At 39.8% G+C, this 20,163-nt stretch overlaps 1 protein-coding gene across 1 annotated transcript in view; it reads left to right on the forward strand.

Moving 5' to 3' along the window:
- Positions 1 to 14,056, forward strand: part of LOC126091381 (mediator of RNA polymerase II transcription subunit 4) — a 73,347-nt gene extending 59,291 nt beyond the window's left edge. Inside the window, exon 5 of the mRNA XM_049907056.1 lies at positions 13,795 to 14,056. Within this exon, the coding sequence (XP_049763013.1) occupies positions 13,795 to 13,967 (173 nt within the window). The 3' untranslated portion in view covers positions 13,968 to 14,056. The remainder of the gene's footprint in view (positions 1 to 13,794) is intronic.
- The last annotated feature ends 6,107 nt before the right edge of the window (positions 14,057 to 20,163 follow it).

Raw genomic sequence — 20,163 nt, forward strand, 5'->3', positions numbered from 1 at the left:
TAGTATCCATACTCATAGGGGAACTTGTCAGGTACACAGTTACGGTGCATGACCAAAGATATTTGTATGGATTGTAGCCTTTTATGTAAGGTTGGTAACATATTCATATCATGGTATAAGCTCGGACATAGGCTTCACTGGTAGTGGTTGCAGGCATGTTGGGAGATGGGATTCATCATTAGTACAATTAAAACAGAGAAATTAAACAATTATATTAATTATAGTTAAATACACAGTACTTACCAATATCATAGAAGGTGCTGGAAATGTTTTCCTCTTTCTTGAGGGCATAGTTCAAACTCATTAACATTTATTTGTGAACACCTTTTATCAATGTATCACGTATAATCATATGCAGATAATCAATTATTGCTCTCTTCAGTTCATTTTAATTTGCCGGATCTAGACTGGGAGACTCAAACATTCATAACGGGTGGCAGGGACAAAGATCCAGTGAAATTTTTTTAAGTGCTTTATCTGAAAACTACCTTGAGCAGTTAAACAGAGAACCGACTCGTGGCGATAACATATTAGACCTTCTGGTGACAAACAGACCCGAACTATTTGAAACAGTTAACGCAGAACAGGGAATCGGCGATCATAAAGCGGTTACTGCATCGATGATTTCAGCCGTAAATAGAGATATTAAAAAAGGTAGGAAGATTTTTCTGTTTAGAAAAGTGACAAAAAGCAGATTACAGAGTACCTGACGGCTCAACACAAAAGTTTTGTCTCGAGTACAGATAGTGTTGAGGTACAGATAGTGTTGAGGATCAGTGGACAAAGTTCAAAACCATCGTACAATATGTGTTAGATGAGTATGTGCCAAGCAAGATCGTAAGAGATGGAAAAGAGCCACCGTGGTACAACAACCGAGTTAGAAAACTGCTGCAGAAGCAAAGGGAACTTCACAGCAAACATAAACATATCCAAAGCCTTGCAGACAAACAAAAATTACGTGAAGCGAAATGTAGTGTGAGGAGGGCTATGCAAGAGGCGTTCAATGAATTTGAAAGTAAAGTTCTATGTACTGACTTAGCAGAAAATCCTAAGAAATTTTGGTCTTATGTCAAAGCGGTCGGTGGATCAAAACAAAATGTCCAGACACTCTGTGACCAAAATGGTACTGAAACAGAGGATGACAGACTAAAGGCCGAAATACTAAATGTCTTTTTCCAAAGCTGTTTCACAGAGGAAGACTGCACTGTATTTCCTTCTCTAGATTGTCGTACAGATGACAAAATGGTAGATATCGTAATAGACGACAGAGGGATAGAGAAACAGTTAAAATCGCTCAAAAGAGGAAAGGCCGCTGGACCTGATGGGATACCAGTTTGATTTTACACAGAGTACGCGAAGGAACTTGCCCCCTTCTTGCAGCGGTGTACCGTAGGTCTCTAGAAGAGCGTAGCGTTCCAAAGGATTGGAAAAGAGCACAGGTCATCCCCGTTTTCAAGAAGGGACGTCGAACAGATGTGCAGAACAATAGACCTATATCTCTAACGTCGATCAGTTGTAGAATTTTGGAACACATATTATGTTTGAGTATAATGACTTTTCTGGTGACTAGAAATCTACTCTGTAGGAATCAGCATGGGTTTCGAAAAAGACGGTCGTGTGACGGGTTCACAGGTAGATGCCGTGTTTCTTGACTTCCGCAAGGCATTCGATACATTTCCCCACAGTTGTTTAATGAACAAAGTAAGAGCATATGGACTATCAGACCAATTGTGTGATTGGATTGAAGAGTTCCTAGATAACAGAATGCAGCATGTCATTCTCAATGGAGAGAAGTCTTCCAAAGTAAGAGTGATTTCAGGTGTGCCACAGGGGAGTGTCATAGGACTGTTGCTATTCACAATATACATAAATTACCTTGTGGGTGACATCGGAAGTTCACTGAGGCTTTTTGCAGATGATTCTGTGGTGTATCGAGAGGTTGTAACAATGGAAAATTGTACTGAAATGCAGGAGGATCTGCAGCGAATTGACGCATGGTGCAGAGAATGGCAATTGAATCTCAATGTAGATGAGTGTAATGTGCTGCGAATACATAGAAAGATAGATCCCTTATCATTTAGCTACAAAATAGCAGGTCAGCAACTGGAAGCAGTTAATTCCATAAATTATCTGGGAGTACGCATTAGGAGTGATTTAAAATGGAATGATCATATAGTTGATCATTGGTAAAGCAGACGCCAGACTGAGATTCATTGGAAGAATCCTAAGGAAATGCAATCTGAAAACAAAGGAAGTAGGTTACAGTACACTTGTTCGCCCACTGCTTGAATACTGCTCAGCAGTGTGGGATCCGTACCAGATAGGGTTGATAGAAGAGATAGAGAAGATCCAACGGAGAGCAGCGTGCTTCGTTACAGGATCATTTAGTAATCGCGAAAGCGTTACGGAGATGATAGATAAACTCCAGTGGAACACTCTGCAGGAGAGATGCTCAGTAGCTTGGTATGGGCTTTTAATACAGTTTCAAGAACATACCTTCACCGAAGAGTCAAGCAGTATATTGCTCCCTCCTACGTATATCTCGCGAAGAGACCATGAGGATAAAATCTGAGAGATTAGAGCCCACACAGAAGCATACCGACAATCCTTCTTTCCACGAACAATACGATACAGGAATAGATGGGAGAACCGATAGAGGTACTCAGGGTACCCTCCGCCACACACCGTCAGGTGGCTTGCGGAGTATGGATGTAGATGTAGATATAGATGTAGATCTATTGCTGTTGGGTTATTTTGATATACAAATGTTTTAGATGCACCCCAAATGAAATAGTCGGGCGAAGACAGATCTGGTGAGTGCAGGGGCCAGAGACCTTTTGTAATTACTCTATCTCCAAAGATTTCATCTAAAAGTCATAGGGACTGGTGCCCCGTATGAGCAGTAGTATGAGCAGTAGTGTTGTGTTGTTGGAAAAGAGAATGATTGATGTCATTTTCATTCAACAGGGCAATAAATGGATAAATTGTATAGACATCGGAAGTGATGGTAGTATCAAAAAAGATCAGCCTATAATTCACACACGTGTTATGGCTACCCACACTACGATTTCCTCTGCATGCAGTGGGGTTTCTCTTAAGGCGTGTGGATTTTCTGATGACCAAATTTGTGAATTTTGGTAATTAGTCTAGCCAGGTAGGTGAAACCAAGTCCCATCAGTGAAAAAGGTCTATCTAAAATACCAACTCCACATCAGTTACCAAATTGCTGAAATAATCATTTCGCATGGTCCATACAATATAATTGTTGCACTGCAGTAATATTATGCAGATATATCCACAGTTCTTTGGTTACTGTCTTAACTGCTGTTGTACAAGACTTTAGCCATGTGTGACTATTTCTTCACTGATTACGCTGGGCTCCATCCACAATTTGCCCTTTGTTGGAGTGTTGTCAAGCTTCTGTTGTGGGTTATTCCACGCCAAGGGGACCAAACGGTCCCCACTCGACCATCTCAAAATCTAATGAAATTTGGTGTGAAGGTTCTATATGGTCTTTGATGCTTATATACCAAATTTCAGTCCAGTATCATCAGTGGTTGAATTTTTAGGGGCTTGTAAAGAGAAGTTACTCCTCTTCGCATCACATACAAAGATGCAAATGTCCCAAATTGACTAACCTTTTTTAAAAGTTCCAGTGCTCATTTGGTCATTTCCTTTAATATACATAGACAACTTTTTGTGTTAAATCACACTGTGACAAAAATTTGGGATTTAGCCACACCTAAATACAGATACAAGCCTCTAAAAAAATTCGATGTGCTATTCTGAGAGCCAAGGTTTGACTGTCCACTGCTACTTTTCATAAGAACTATCACAGCAAAACTTGAGAGGGTTATTCCTACCTATGATGTCTGTATACAGATCAAATTTAACTAACATTGGATGCCTAGAGGAAAAGACATGCATCTGCAAAGTTGGCCAAAATTTTCTATGTGCAAATTTTAGGGTATTTTTGGGGGGCAATATCTCAAATGTGTCTTGTTTAATCCTCTTTTTCTTGCCAAAGCTTGAAAGAGCATGCTTTAAGCTTTCAAAGCTATACTGTTTAATTTCTGGACCTTGCATATTGATGAGTAAGAATACCTATTCAAAAGTAGGGAAAATGGATTATTGGTAAATAAAAAAAATTAATACAATTTGAAATTGTAAATCAAATATGTGTAATTATAGTGTCTTTTTAATAGTATTCATATTCTTGAGGGAAAAACCCTTGTTTCACAAAGCAACTAGCATCCAGCGCACGTTAGTCTGTCGATTATTTATATTACTTTGAAATGTATCCCTGTTGGTTTTTTAACATTTTTGAACCATTCTAAGTTGATTTCTGAATGAATCGTAAGTTGATTTGTGAATGCGTGCATAGTTACATGATGTCTCTGTCAGGGGAATCATCGTCGCATGTAGAAACAAACTTTCCTTCAGACAAAAGGGGCTATATGAGCTGAGCAGAGTAAGGCCGAACGGATGAATGCCAACCACTGTCTGATTGTGTGGTTGATAGGGTTTCCAAATGATCAGCGTTGTTGTAATTACTAGCGAAATCCATAGATTCAGCCTACTGGAGTGGAAATCAACGAATAACAGGTACAACGAATAACAGGTAAGAAAGATTACGTATTATCTTCTCGGTGTACCCAAGAAAATGAAATTTTGACTGAAAATTTTTGGCCAGATCGTTATACTAGTGAGGACCAGTTGTACATTTCCCCAGCTAGCAGCCGCTTAAGTTCTATTCTGGAAGAAGCGTGGAAAATGCGTTGTACGAACATGTAACAACGCCTAACCGGAGAATAGTCGCAGAATAACTAAACTGGTGATTGTGGCAGAGTTAGTGAAGTTAACCGGCGAATAAGCTTTAACATTGGCAGGAATAGTTACAGCATTAGTGATAACAAGACTGTTTGTTAGAATGAGGAAGGAGAAGAAACGGGGACATCACACAAATTATGGAACAATATGACGATTTGAAGTTTAAAAATTTCGTACTACTACTTTTCGATCTAATGCTAGAGAAACTGGAGTGTATGAATGAAGTGTGAAACTATTTCCTAACATAAAGCTTTTTGCTTGTAGTAGTCGTAATAGGCATTTGATATTGGTACTTCGTGAATTATATTCTGTCGTTACAAAAAAGACCGTTTGTGCCAAAACAGTCTTGTTTATTTGATGTGTATTACAATTTTTGCAGTATTAGAAAGGCTTATTTTGTTTTATCTAACAGACAGTGACAAAATAGATGTAATCAGATCGGGAAACCACACCAGTCTTGGGTTGTCTTTGTATTAACAGCTTTTTCAGTGTTAGACAACAATTTCGATTTTTCATGTAGCAAAACATTTGACGAACTTTGATGAGGTAATAGATTCTTTAGTAGAAAGGAAAGCACACCATGTAAAGCTGTAGCAAGATTAGAGAGAGAAAATTCTAGGAGCTAAGGATTGAAGAAATGTGTATTGTCTTGCTTGTCTCATGTCTTTACTGGGTTTATGTATCCTATATTTAATATTATGGTTATAATAGAAGGAAACATTCCACGAAGGAAAAATATATCTAAAAACAAAGATGATGTGACTTACCAAATGAAAGTGCTGGCAGGTCGACAGACACACAAGCGAACACAAACATACACACAAAATTCAAGCTTTCGCAACAAACTGTTGCCTCATCAGGAAAGAGGGAAGGAGAGGGAAAGACGAAAGGATGTGGGTTTTAAGGGAGAGGGTAAGGAGTCATTCCAGTCCCGGGAGCGGAAAGACTTACCTTAGGGGGAAAAAAGGACGGGTACACACTCGCACACACACACATATCCATCCACACATATACAGACACAGTGTGGATGGATATGTGTGTGTGTGCGAGTGTGTACTCGTCCTTTTTTCCCCCTAAGGTAAGTCTTTCCGCTCCCAGGACTGGAATGACTCCTTACCCTCTCCCTTAAAACCCACATCCTTTCGTCTTTCCCTCTCCTTCCCTCTTTCCTGATGAGGCAACAGTTTGTTGCGAAAGCTTGAATTTTGTGTGTATGTTTGTGTTAGTCTATATTTAATATTATGTCGCACAAAGCAGCAAGTAGTTAGCTGATAGGGAGTAAAGAGTGCAAATTTTCTGAAGAGTTCTTTTTTGTAAAAAAAAGAAAAAGAAAGAGAGAGAGAGAGAGAGAGAGAGAGAGAGAGAGAGAGAGAGAGAGAGAGAGAGAGAGGGCCAGGATGTCAAACCGGCCAACTGTAAGCAGGAGAGGCACCACAGGACATTTTAATTTCCACTGTCCTGAATATGGTGTGATGGCATCCATTACAAAATACACATGTTTCATGTTTCAATTCCACAGAGTGAAATACAGTGACGTGCGACAGAAGAATGCTGTGAGAGGAGGCGACGCACTGCACTTTGGCACACTTACCACCAAATAACATGTCTTACATTTCCTCGAACACATATGTTTTACGCATCAGACTCTTCAGAAAGATCTGCGCTACAAAATGAACATATTTTTGGAAATTCGATTTTTTTCTATTTATTGACGTCGTATCTCAAATGCTCGAGGGAGTGGCGGTGTATTGCCCAGGTTTGGAAATATCGTAGATCTGGGGCTGATTGGCAGAGCAGTCTGAGTTACAATGAGGAAGTGGGTAGTCTCCACGTGACCCGTGTTTACATTTAGTGATTTTGCTGTTTCCTCTTCGTTTACTGGTCTCATGTCAAATAAAACCAAAACAGATTTCTGTGGTCGGGAGCTGTCAAGTGAATTAAAATACATTCACATAATTACGGAAGGCTAAAATGTGTTGCCGGCCACGGTGGCCGAGCCGTTCTAGGCACCTCAGTCCGGAACCGCACTGCTGCTACGGTCGCAGGTTCGAATCCTGCCTCAGACATGGATGTATGTGATGTCCTTAGGTTAGTTAGGTTTAAATAGTTGTAAGTCTAGGGGACTGATGACCTCAGAGCCATTTGAACCATTTTTTTAAAATGTTTTATTAGTTGCAGATTTTATTTCCATCTTTCTGACAGTCAAGCATTAATTGCCTTGTGGAACAATGAAGTTATTTTTCTCGGTTAGCTGAAGAAATTTCCTTTTATTAATCTTTCCCGCTGAGGCAGACAATATATTTGAAACGAAATGTTTAATTCCGCACACTGTTCGCTGCATTTCAAGTGCTCGTTTTCAACTTCTACCACGTATAGCATTAAGCCATAATAAGAACCAAACATGAGATAACACAGTACTGGTACTCCAAGAAAATTTACATCCCGAAAACCGCATTGAAAAGTATATCATCAGGTAGTGGCCTACTTCACTGGGAATGTAGACATATGAATGTGCACTTTAAATATGCATTTTAAATGTGCACATTTTAGTATGGGTCACGAAATTCCGATCCTCTTGGAGTATCCTCTGATGTCTTGTTTCTTTTATGACATAATGTAAGATCTTTTAATGTTTTACACGTACGAACATACGGGCTCCCTACGACATCGTAGCTGTGCAAGCACGGTGACGCCTGTCATCTGACGCTCTCTGGCAACTGCAGAAATGAACCTATTTCTAACAGGTCGCAGGAAAATATTCCGAATGGTGGTTTGAAAAGCATTACCATCAAAGTAAATTTCCTTTTACGGATGTTGAACTATGTGCAAGAATGTACGATGAATTTCTTAAATCACAGAGCGTTTGACTCTCATTTAAAAATCAGATCTTTGATGACGAGCCATTTAGATGAATTTCGAGCCCAGAAGATCAGATATTTATGTCGTTAAATTTTATTGGCACATTTGTGTGATATATCTTAAATTGTAATACGCGCATAAAAGACCAACATTATGTGTGGAAGCTTAGCTTGTCTTGCAGCGTATTAATTTTATAGACCAATATTATATGTGAAAGCTTTGCGTTTCATGTAGCAATACTACGTATATTAATTTAAACAATTAACTTTTTCTGTTTGTGTCTTCACACTACTTAGCAGTGATGTTGCTATTGGCTGACTACATCACGTGTCCTAAGCTCTGAATATCCACTGTCATCAGCTGATGAGATCACGTGACATGAGCTATGACTGGCTTTCAAAAGCGCATCGCAATCTCGATTTCAATGCTTCGGAAAGTAACATGCGGTATTTGGTGAAATTCGAATTTATACTTTCGTAATACGAAGATATCCAGTGTACATATTGCTGCACATCAAAGATCTTTCCAAAACGTGTTTTTTTCCCTGTGTTTAGTTTTCTAAAGTGCCAGGAAATTCTACACCCAAGTATAAAACCATAATCATTCAAAGGACTTATAAGTTATACAGTCCCGAGAGAAAATATAATGTCAGTTAACAGGGAAAAAGTATGTTTTCACCCAGGAGAAAGCTATTTTTAACCGAGAAATCCGGTAAATTTTTTTCCTTGCCTGCGTATACACCCTGATTAAGCTCCACAATTAATTTTTTTAGTATATAAATCAGTTTCAAACATTAATTTAACATAAAACAAGTATAATACACAACACAGCGAACTTGCCAAACAAAAACACTAAAGAGTCAGTTCCATTTTTGGTTAAATAGTTCTACAATTTTGTCAAGGACAGATTGAGGAAAACTATTGTCTTCCTGATGATGCTGGTGATGGTGCTTCTAAAGTTATGAAAATATGTTGCTCAGGAATCCAGCAGGTGTCTTTAGCAGCTAGCCAGTGGAAGGAACGAGCAGAACCAGGTGGGTACATAAAGCTGATGAGGACATCTTCTTGTTCATGTGAAATATTCTATTAACTTTATTTGAAAGATATGGACAGCAATGGTATCATCATGGAGACAATCGCTGATCATACAAACGCTAATACTGTGACATTCCTTGCCATCAAAATAGATAACAAATGGAAGTAGTGTGGTCTGACTATTCTTCCAATGAAATCCTTGTGCAGCATCGTCAATAACAAATGAATAATTCTGAGTAAAACACGCCAATATAATTGATTCATTTTCTGCAAGATTTATTAGTAGCTGCTTAAGGTATAAACTCTAGTGTTTTGTCACAAAGTGATGTCTTCTTAAACCGGTAATTTTCAAAATCATTGTCTCCATGAAATCTTCAATAGTTCTCCGACAATGTCTCCAATGTGTGTGTGTGTGTGTGTGTGTGTGTGTGTGTGTGTGTGTGTGTGTCAGTATGGACCTATTGATGGTATTACATTGTTTCTTCAGGGTCATAGTTTTTAAAAGCATCTTCGAGAAAAGCCTCTAGTTGTATTTTTCCTAGACATTCCTCACAACATTGCAGCATACAATCTTTTGATTCCAAACTGCATACAATTTTTTTCCTCAAAACCTTGTAGTCATCTTGGATGGATGTTTTTGAAGCCAACATTAATTTGACATTTTGATGAATTGCACATACGTATATTGAATGTGGTCCAGAAGCACCAACTTCAGTACACCATTTCAGCCTGAACTCACAAAATTTTGAGAAGCTCAGTTTATTACCATATTGCTTACAATAAGCAATGAACATTTCCTTCAAATTTTTCAAAGGAGCAGATGTTTTTGAGTGTGAATCTTTTTCCCATTTATTTTTATTGCAACACAATCCTTTTAGCCTGAGCATAAACAAGAAAACTCATCATCTCCAAGAAAAGTGAGGACCTTTTGTTTTACTTAATCGTTGAGCTTTTCCCCTTTTTGGTTTGCACATGCTGCCAAAATCCCGTCTTCTATCTTTAGTTTTCTAGACTTTCTCTCCATTTTATTCGAAACAGCAAATTCTTTAGCCACTTTTTCAGTAGTCCAGCTATTTGGGGCCAGTGTCAAAATTTGAACTTTACTGCAATTTCTTGAAGCCTTGAACTTAAGTTCTTCAAATAAGATATCCATATCTTTAAACTTTTGGCACTCTTCCATTAGTATTTGAGCAATATCTACTTGGCTCACACCAGTATCTGTGGCAATTACCTTAGTAATGCTAACTTGGGCTTTCAGAACTTTGTGCTTTACGTATCCCATTGAATCCCTTTTGCTGATCTGCTGAACCTTTAATGGTGGCACTACAGGTGATGATAATGAAGTATTAGCAGTAAAGCAAGCATCAACGACACCCGTGTCTTCAGTGGATGGTGATTCTTGCTTATCTAGTGGGATGATTCTTTTTAGGCCTCTTCTTGTCTACATTTGGTACAAATTTTCTGACCAGATTTAAAAAACATTAGTCAATAACTTCAACCTATCAGATATTGCAATGGTCATTGCTCTTAAAGCCTTCTTGATTACATGATTTTCTTTACCAAATGGGTAGCAGCAAGTCTTCTTCAGGAACTGAAATTTTGTCAGCAACAAGGCATTATGGTAGGGACAAATTTGGGCATCTTCAGTAACATCAAGCCCAGACCTACATTCTAGAAGCTCCTTGTCCATCAGTGACATTTCCTTAACTGATTGTAGTTGATTTTTGTCATAATAGGATGATGATGAGTTATGACAATCAGCTCCATCTGATCCACCAAAGTGGCTGGGTGAAGGGGTTTCTTGGTTATTTTATACAATGGTTTATTAATCTATAACAAGCAATTTTGAAAGCTTATGAATATCCAGGTTTGAAGCATAGAAGATTCAGTCTTGTATGTATACAAAATATGCAAATTAGGCCATCAAAACATATTATTTTAGTGGTTACCTTCAGTTGCAACAATGATTATTGATTATTCAAACACTCAGTACTCAACACTAAGCTGGTACAATGTCAACACCAAATATTTCACCTCACAGAAGACGGACACAGTGAAAATTGGCAATAATGAAAGCAACTGTAGAAAGTGGTGTTTCAGCAGTGTCCCACTGCTGCAAGGCTAGAGCCTTAAAATACCACTGCTGCTTTATAATTTCGATGGAAACTGAGTGACGATGCATAGATGAACCACCATGCATTTTAAAGTTAAAACATTCTAAACAACATAGCATTCCGTTATGATCATCTAGATTTTATGATCTTAAGAGCATTTTCAGAGGTTTTATTATATTTATATTCTATACTGTAAAATAATGCAAAAATACTGGTTAGCACAGTTACATTCCCTAAACTGCAGGCAAATCTTAAACTATTAAAAGACACTATAATTACACATATTTGATTTACAATTTCAAATTGTATTAATTTTTTTTATTTACCAATAATCCATTTTCCCTACTTTTGAATAGGTATTCTTACTCATCAATATGCAAGGTCCAGAAATTAAACAGTATAGCTTTGAAAGCTTAAAGCATGCTCTTTCAAGCTTTGGCAAGAAAAAGAGGATTAAACAAGACACATTTGAGATATTGCCCCCCAAAAATACCCTAAAATTTGCACATAGAAAATTTTGGCCAACTTTGCAGATGCATGTCTTTTCCTCTAGGCATCCAATGTTAGTTAAATTTGATCTGTATACAGACATCATAGGTAGGAATAACCCTCTCAAGTTTTGCTGTGATAGTTCATATGAAAAGTAGCAGTGGACAGTCAAACCTTGGCTCTCAGAATAGCACATCGAATTTTTTTAGAGGCTTGTATCTGTATTTAGGTGTGGCTAAATCCCAAATTTTTGCCACAGTGTGATTCAACACAAAAAGTTGTTTATGTATATTAAAGGAAATGACCAAATGAGTCCTAGAACTTTTAAAAAAGCCTAGCAAATTTGGCACATTTGCATCTTTGTATGTGAGGCGAAGAGGAGTAAATTCTCTTTACAAGCCCCTAAAAATTCAACCACTGACAATACTGGATTGAAATTTGGTATATAAGCATCAAAGACCATATAGAACCTTCACACCAAATTTCATTAGATTTTGTGATGGTCGAGTGGGCTATTTGACATGGATGACCCTTCTGTGAAGATTGTGGGCCTCCCAGTCCATGGTGCATCATGAACTGAACATGTTGTCTGGAATTTGCAAATTAAATCACATAGAGTGTCATGAACACCAACAAGCAGGAAAACGCAATCTAAATTGCCGCCTCACATGCTCCGTGAAGTTTCCTTCTGCACTGAAAACCCACTAAAAATGCTCTCTGTGCAATAGTAAGCATTCTCACTAAAAATCAGCTTACACAATAACAGTCCAGTAACACATCTAACAGCTGCAGCACACACACAACACTTTTGTAACCCACCCCTACCACAGCATGTGTACAGAACATATGTAGGTGAGACTTTAATGTGCTACCAACCTTATGTGTCCTGCATAAAGCTCACTTGTACTTCTACGAATGTAGTGTATTGTAGCAGTCAAAGTGGAGATTATGCTACGTGATTGTAGGAGATGCTGACTTGCAGCTTTTTTTGTAGTGGCCATATCGAGGAGATCACTGGCAGTGAAAGTAAATATATTTAAGTTATTGTAATGTAAATTTGAGTTTTTGCTACTGATTTTATGAGTATTATTGAAATGGAACCTCTGGGAATGTAGTTTTGATACAAAATTTATTAAATTTTAGGCATATTTTTGTGAACTTTTATAGTCATGTGCGTAGGTATCTGCATGAGAAATTGTACTTTCTTGCCTTGGAGCTGGTTTCACCATTGTTTTGCAACTTTGGGGGATGTGAACCTTTACAGAACATTGCCAAAATAGAGTACCTGATGTAGACTGCACTGCTTCCTGTTACAACCCCAAACAAGCGACAGAAAGGGACAGTTGCAACACCCTGCACAGTGTAAACAATGCTGCAGTCTACCTGCCGAACACACACACACACACACACACACACACACACACACACACACACACACTCTTTCCCAGTTCCCCCAAGAACTGCCCTTTTGCCCATTGCACACCCTAATCTCGACATTAGGTTTGCATTTGATCCGCTATGGCTTGTTGCCCTTTCCAGTCAGTTTTACACAGTAGAGCAATTGTAGTAGTATATGAAGAACACGATCAAGCCAGACCATAAGTAACAGTAGATGTAGACCAAAATGCAGAAGAAATATTAATTTTGAACTGGAAGAATGAAATAAATTGTGAAATATGAGAACTGAAAAGGTGTTTGGACCCTCTGAAACTCTATTGTTGTTAAAGTATATGAGATGCAACCTGGCACAACATCCAGCCAAAGGGTTATGAGTTGTGTACTCTACCATGGCTACACAATAATGTGCCAAACAATAGATACAAGACCCATTTTGGTTCAGCTCTAGGCTTTCAGGGGCTGGTTGTACTGACCAATTTGATGGTTGTCTTCATAAGTATTTTTTATCCAAATTCATATTAATAATGTAATATTATAAGCTTTGGATATACTAATGAAATATGTTTACCTTTAAGGTATAACAGTAATCTACCTTCTAAAAATATTGGCTAGATAACTATCAACCTTTTAATATATAACAAGCCTTGCATCCATATCGAATTTATATCTAAGGGCACGACATGTTCTCTAACTCATCACTAATATCAATAATGACACATTTGCAATTTTGCCCTCTCTTGGATACATTTCTGCAGATGCCCATGGTTGTGTGTTAAAGCTTAGGTGTTACAGGCAGCTGTATTCTAGAGGTTACCACAAGTTGTAAAGGGATGGAGGATGCCATCAGACAAATTGAAACACTGATGGCCTTAATAATGCATAAAAATATCATATGTAGCCAAACATTTCTCAAATGAATGGCAGTAGTGGCAATGAAATCATAACATTTCGTTAGGGTTAGTGGTATAATAATGAAATGAAATGATCTGTCTTGCTAAGATCTGTCAATAAAAAACATAATATTTTTATTCCGCTCTGATATAAAATACAGTATATATTTTCTGTTCCAGAACCTCCAGCATCACAGCAAAGCCAGTTTGCGTGGCATCCATCAGGAGAAATTCATATGTCTGTTGGTCAGGGAAGTGTAGCAATGGACACACGAAATCATAATAAAGAGACTGAAGACGTGGAAGTGATGTCTACTGATTCGAGCAGCAGCTCATCAAGTGATTCTCAGTGATTATTGTCATTTTTCATGCAATTGTCACAATTGTTTTAATAATGAGTATCATAGTATGCTTATTAATAAATCACTATTTATTTATATAATTTTGGTGCTTCAATTCCCAAAACTTGAAATTTTTATTTCAGTTTTGTTTCCATTGTTGGTGGTACAGGGAACAGAGGCATTTGTGAGTTAACTGCATACATTGCAATGACAGGAAACACGCATCCGAAAAGAGGGCAAGCTCCAGACGGGCTTTGCCCAGAAAGAACGTGTCATCACATGCATTTTCTGTATGTTTTGGCATGTATTTTCAATTTCATTTTGGCTGTGAATAGGTGGAGGCAGCCCAAACAGATATTGCTCATCACGTCTTTCATGTGGCACCCAGTGTCAATGGAAAGTGCCTGTTTGCTTCCCGTTAAAATCAAAACTATTCTCAAAGCAGAATTTTATGTACTCATTCAGTAGAATGGTCTCAGATTAGTTTATTGTGGTATTTGTTTAACTGATATGTACGAGACTCATTTTTAATCTAAGAACCAATAGTGCATCATGTCCATGCATCCGTCCCGTGACGTCTGTTCACGGTGCCACTCCTGGCCGGTCTCTCAGTATGCCACCATTACATTTCACGTCTCTGCCAGTGTTGGTTGTATGGTTATACTGCTTCATTTGTCACCATGTCAATCAGTAATCCTGCTGATTGTGAAGTGCTCTCGGTTATTCGGTTCTTAAATGCAAAAAAAGTTTGTCGTGCTGAAATTCACCGGCAACTTGTTGAAGTTTATGGTGCAGGTGTAATGAATGATGGAAATATGTGTAAATGGATTTGGCTGTTTAAAGAAAGACTGACAAATGTCCATGATGCTGGACAGCCTATTCTCATTAGTGAAGATGTGACACAAAAAGCTGATGAGGCAGTTCGCCAAAACAGGCACTTCACTGTTGATGAGGTGCATCAGAAATTTTCGCAAGTTTCAGGTTCAGTAGTTTTTCACACAGTTATGACAAACTTCATTCCAAAAAGTGTGTGTGTGTTGGATGCTGAAAATGTTGACAGAAGAACACAAAACAAATTGAATGGCATGTTCTTTGTCAATTTTGGACTGTTATCACAAGGATGGGTACAAGTTCTTGAGCCGCATTTTGACCGCTGATGAAATGTGGATTGCACACTATACTTCAGAGGATAAACATCAACCCAGTTAGTGGTATCACTCAAACTCTCCAACGAAACCATGAAAAGTTGAACAAGAACCTTCAACACAGAAAACATGGGCATGTTTTTTTTTTTTTTTTTTTTGCGTGGGGGTGGGGGGGATAGGAAAGGCATTCATCTGTTAGAATTTTGGACAAGAGGAATGATAACAAATGCTGAAAGGTACTGTGAAACATTGTTAAAGCTTAGGCATGCTATGCAAAATTGCCAGAGGGGACTGCTCTGTAGTGGCACTCTTATGCTTCATGAAAATTATCAGTCTTACATTGCAGCAAGAACAAGTATGCAACTGGACAAGTTTCATTGGGATCATCCACCATACAGCTGTGACTTAGCACCATCAGACTTTCATCTGTTTCCAAAACTGAAGCAGTTTCGTGATGGAAAGCGCTTGGGAAATGATGAGTTGTTGAAAGCAAGCAACTGTTACTAACTGGTTTAACTCTCAGGCGGCAGACTTCTGGTGTGCAAAAGCTGGAGCCACATCTTAACAAATGTGTAAATGTTCATGGTGACTATGCTGAAAAGTAAAAAAAAAAAATATATGCATATTGTTGTTTGTGATACAATTTATGTTCATAAATAAAGCTTCTCTTACTCCATTACGAATTGGTTCTTACTTTTGAAATGGCGCTACCAGAAACGGGTATGGTAAAACTTGAAGAATAAGCAGTATTCCAACTGCGACAGCACCATCTTAGTCCACACTGGCTGCTACCGCCGTACAGCAGTGCTGCACAGTCATTCTGGGATACTGGTTATTCTTCATATTTTATGATCCCTGTTAATACATATCAATAAAACAAACCTCACACTAGATTGGTCTGAAACTACTCTATCAAATGAGCACATAAAATTATGCTTTAAAAATAATTTTATTTGTATCTGGAAACAGACCAATGCTTTCCATCAACACTGGGCATCACACGAAAGACATGATGAGCAGCATTTGTTTGGACTTACTCCAGATACACATTGCACAAACAAAATTGCAAATATCTGCCAAAAGTACTAGATGTTTTGTTAGTAATAATGATTGATAATTCCTGTGGATGATTTGACATGGGTAGTGTTAATTGTAAACACAATTTTGGGTTGTCTTGGTAGCGATTTTTAACATGCTGATTTTCAGTAAAAAAAAAATATGAGCATAATCTCGAAAATACACGAATTCAGAGGGAAGGTGGGTTTTCTTCAGTTCTGAATTATTCTTTCAACAGCAGTTTTTTAAACAGGACATGCTGCCAGACAGCAAACCGCGTACGCAGAGCTGAAATCTTGTGTACGCAGTGCCTTCCCCCGATTCTTACTACTAAGAGTATTGCTGTTTGATTTACAAGCAGTGAGCGCTAGCCAGCCAGACTCTAGCCTGAAAATTTTTCAGATGCTGCCAGATTCGCACATGCACACAGCTGACTGAGCTAGAGTGAGGGTTACACTTCACATGACGTGTGGCACGTTTTTCAATTGTTTCGCAGCTATTGTAGTTCCCGCATTCTGCTATTTCATGTGTACACTTCATTATCAATACTAAGGCAAACATATTGGGTGTTCATCCATTGCTAAGCGTGGAAATCTATCCAGAAATTGGATGATAAATGTTCAAGTGGAGCAGAGACCAAACATGGGTTTCTACATTATCGTAGCTGCGCATGCACACTAATGCCAGTTTTTTTAAAGATTGAAGGCAGCTGCTTAAACAAACCTATTGTTACAACTCTTTGGAGACTAGTGCCACCTACATCATTCCGACATGGAAGGACCCAACAGAAAGCATCAGTAACAGAGACGGATTATCTGAACTGCCCCCACAGTTGGACAAGTTCACAGCATTTTCAGGGTGCAGTGTTTTTCAATCATCCCTAAACAAAGTAAACTCAATACGAGAGTACATATGAGTTAATTTATTCGCCAAATTACTAACATATGAAATGTGGGGACGTAGAACCATTGGCTCTACCCCACAATAATATCGCTGCCCTACTGCAGTAAGCACAACTGTATCTTTGCCAGATCAGTTCTCTGTAGTACACGCTCTAAGCTACACACATTGTGTATACGCTGCGAGAATAAAATTATTCATAGTAAGTGATAAGAGTGCAAGTGATTATTTATCATTGTAATTACTAAGCCTGCTCCCCACTATCTACAGTGGAGATCCTGTTATGTCCTTTTCAACTGCGCCGCAAAATACTGAGTTACACTTGCCCCAAAACACTGCCGATCACCTGGGATACAAACTTAATGCCACGAAGAATACACCCAATGATGGTGCTTCATCGCCTGACATCACTACAGACGATTTACTTGTGCAACCATTTGGTGTTCTCGCCAATTCCCAAACGATATAACCAGTGCAACTCTGGTTCTCAAACAGTTGACAATGTTCCCATTGTTTCAACAACCACTGAACCAGGGCATCGTTACCTGTCGCCAAATGGACAAATGCACTAAATTGCAAATCAGTTCTGTTGTTATCAGTGAAAGCAGTGACATGGAACCTGCCACCCCCGTAATTAACAGTGCTACATCAACGGTGAACATTGGCTGGCTGCCGCCGTCCCCACCTCCCACCTAACCAGTGCTACTAATATACCGATCGGTGACAGTGTTAATGAACTACACTACACTCATTTTCATTCTAATGACTCGGCGAGTATCGACATTCTGTGGGCAGCGTACCAAATAGTACACCTTCCAGAGTACCGCAATTGTTGATAAACAATCTCCACCATATACAACTGCTTTCCACTGCAGAGAACTGATATTTATGAGTTGCTATGGACAAATCTGTCCTACAAGTGACCTCCCTGTGCCAGACCATGTTTTTCCACAGCCTACACCTGAACTTTACATTCCGCACGATACTGTACCTCACCCGGGTTATGTCACACTTGTTACGGCCGTACTGTGATCCGCATCACGTCATCATGACGACGACACACCAACAACAGCTGCACTGTGCTCCGGGCCATGTCTGCCACGTGATATCGCTCACCAACCAGGCACAGTGTGTCTACCTGCAACCACGCAGAGTTTTCACACCTTGCAACCACAGCATATCAATATAGTGAGCCTGACTGCAACTACGATCCACGCACTGTAGAAACACAAGTGAGTACCTACAACAGCCGCTGCATTGGGTGACCTACACAGTGCGCCACCCACAATTGCCACCAACCAGGACCATCCGCCGCACGGCATTCCTGGGTACCCCACTACTACACCAAATCACCGACCACGACACCCGCATCACTTCCCATGATAATCAGTCATGACACCTGCATTACTGAGACACCTACTGCATCTCCAGCTGCCGCCTCTATCAGCGCCACCAGATGGTGTTCACGAACCCGCACCATGTTCTTCGCACGATTACAATAACTTCGTATTGTTCCCTGCTCCCCGCCATCAGGCAGGTTACCACCAGCCGCACAGCAAGTTACATCTGCCGCCGCTACAAGTTGATTCTCCGCAATTATGGTTCGCATTCTTACAGTGCATGATGTAGTCGGCCGGGATCACAGACGACCACGACAAGTTTTTCGAGCTTTTGAACCACTTCCTCACCAACACTGATCTTATCAGTGACTTTCTATTGCACGCACCAACCACGGACAGATACAAGACAGTGAAGAAGCTCATACTAAGCATCTTTCACGTTCACCTGAACTCCACCTAGCCATTGCTGAGACACTGCTGGGCCACAATATCTCGTCAGCGCTCAGGTGCAGGTTACACTTCTGTGTTGACACAAGACCTCTTACTGGAGCATGCTCTCTGGTCACTACAGCTTCTCAAGCTGTCTTAAAATGTACAGACGTCCATGCTAATGCACGAGGACAAACCACTGGAAACCCGGATACACCTTGCTGACTGGATGCTTGCCCTCACACAATATCACGCCTTGATAAACACTCACATCGGATCCGGTACCGACTTCAACACTGGTTGCATCTACAGCCAGCCTGCACACCGGCAGCACCCACGGAGACCACCACGGAGTACTCACTGCGCAGTGCCAGGTCAACTGACAGTTGCCAAGCTGCTCTGGCCTCAGCCAAGCCCCTCCATGCTGTGCCCACAGCAACCTCGCAAGACTCCATTGCAGCAAGGTACCAGCAAACAGATACCACAATGGACCCAGGCGCCATATTTGTAGCGGAAAGTAAACAACCGCCTACCGCATTCACGCCTGACCATCAGCCCTCACCCACAGGGTTGGCACAAGTTCTGGAAATCAGGGAAATTCAAGCATGTCAGGGAAGTATCAGGGAAACTTGAAAAAAACACTGGAAAATCTCGTTTTTTTTTCTCAGTTGTTTGTGTACTGAGATGTCATGCTTCGTTGTTGGCCAGGCACACCTGAGTATGTGTGCCGCTTCCCTACTCCCTCATTCTTACTGCTCCTCCCCTTCCTACCGCTCCCCTCCGCTTGCAGTCAGTGCTGCCACCACTACCTGCCGCTAGCCTAGCAGCTGCTGATGAGAGGCAGGAAGGTGTGAGGAGTGATTTCTTTCTATCTGATTCTCAGAGCAGTGGCCCAATGCAACAATTATGTGTACTTGAGTTGTTTCTAAGTGATGTGTGAATGTGTGTGTGCTCTTATTTTTTGACAAAGGCTATGGCCAAAAATTTAGTTGTGAAAATGTGAGTGTCTTTTTCTGTGTGCCTGTCTGTGGCTCAGCGATCATCTTTACAGTGAGTTACTACCTATCCTCATTAGTATTGATTCTGTGAGTATTTGCACAAATTATCTGTTGCATGGATTGATCACTCTGTTCCCATTTCATCAATATGGTGTCTGTGACATGAATAGCTGGGCACATGAATGGACTTCCATGACAGATCAAAACCACAGGCCATTGCTGTGGGTATTTCTAGTGGATCTGAAGCCCATAGTTTTCCAGGTCTGCAGATCAGGTCTGTTTTTGTGTGACATAATGTAGCAGATTTTTGTGGTTCATCCATCGACCCCGGACTGCAGTG

The sequence above is a fragment of the Schistocerca cancellata genome, chromosome 1 (assembly GCF_023864275.1).
Source record: "Schistocerca cancellata isolate TAMUIC-IGC-003103 chromosome 1, iqSchCanc2.1, whole genome shotgun sequence".
Lineage (NCBI taxonomy): Eukaryota > Metazoa > Arthropoda > Insecta > Orthoptera > Acrididae > Schistocerca > Schistocerca cancellata.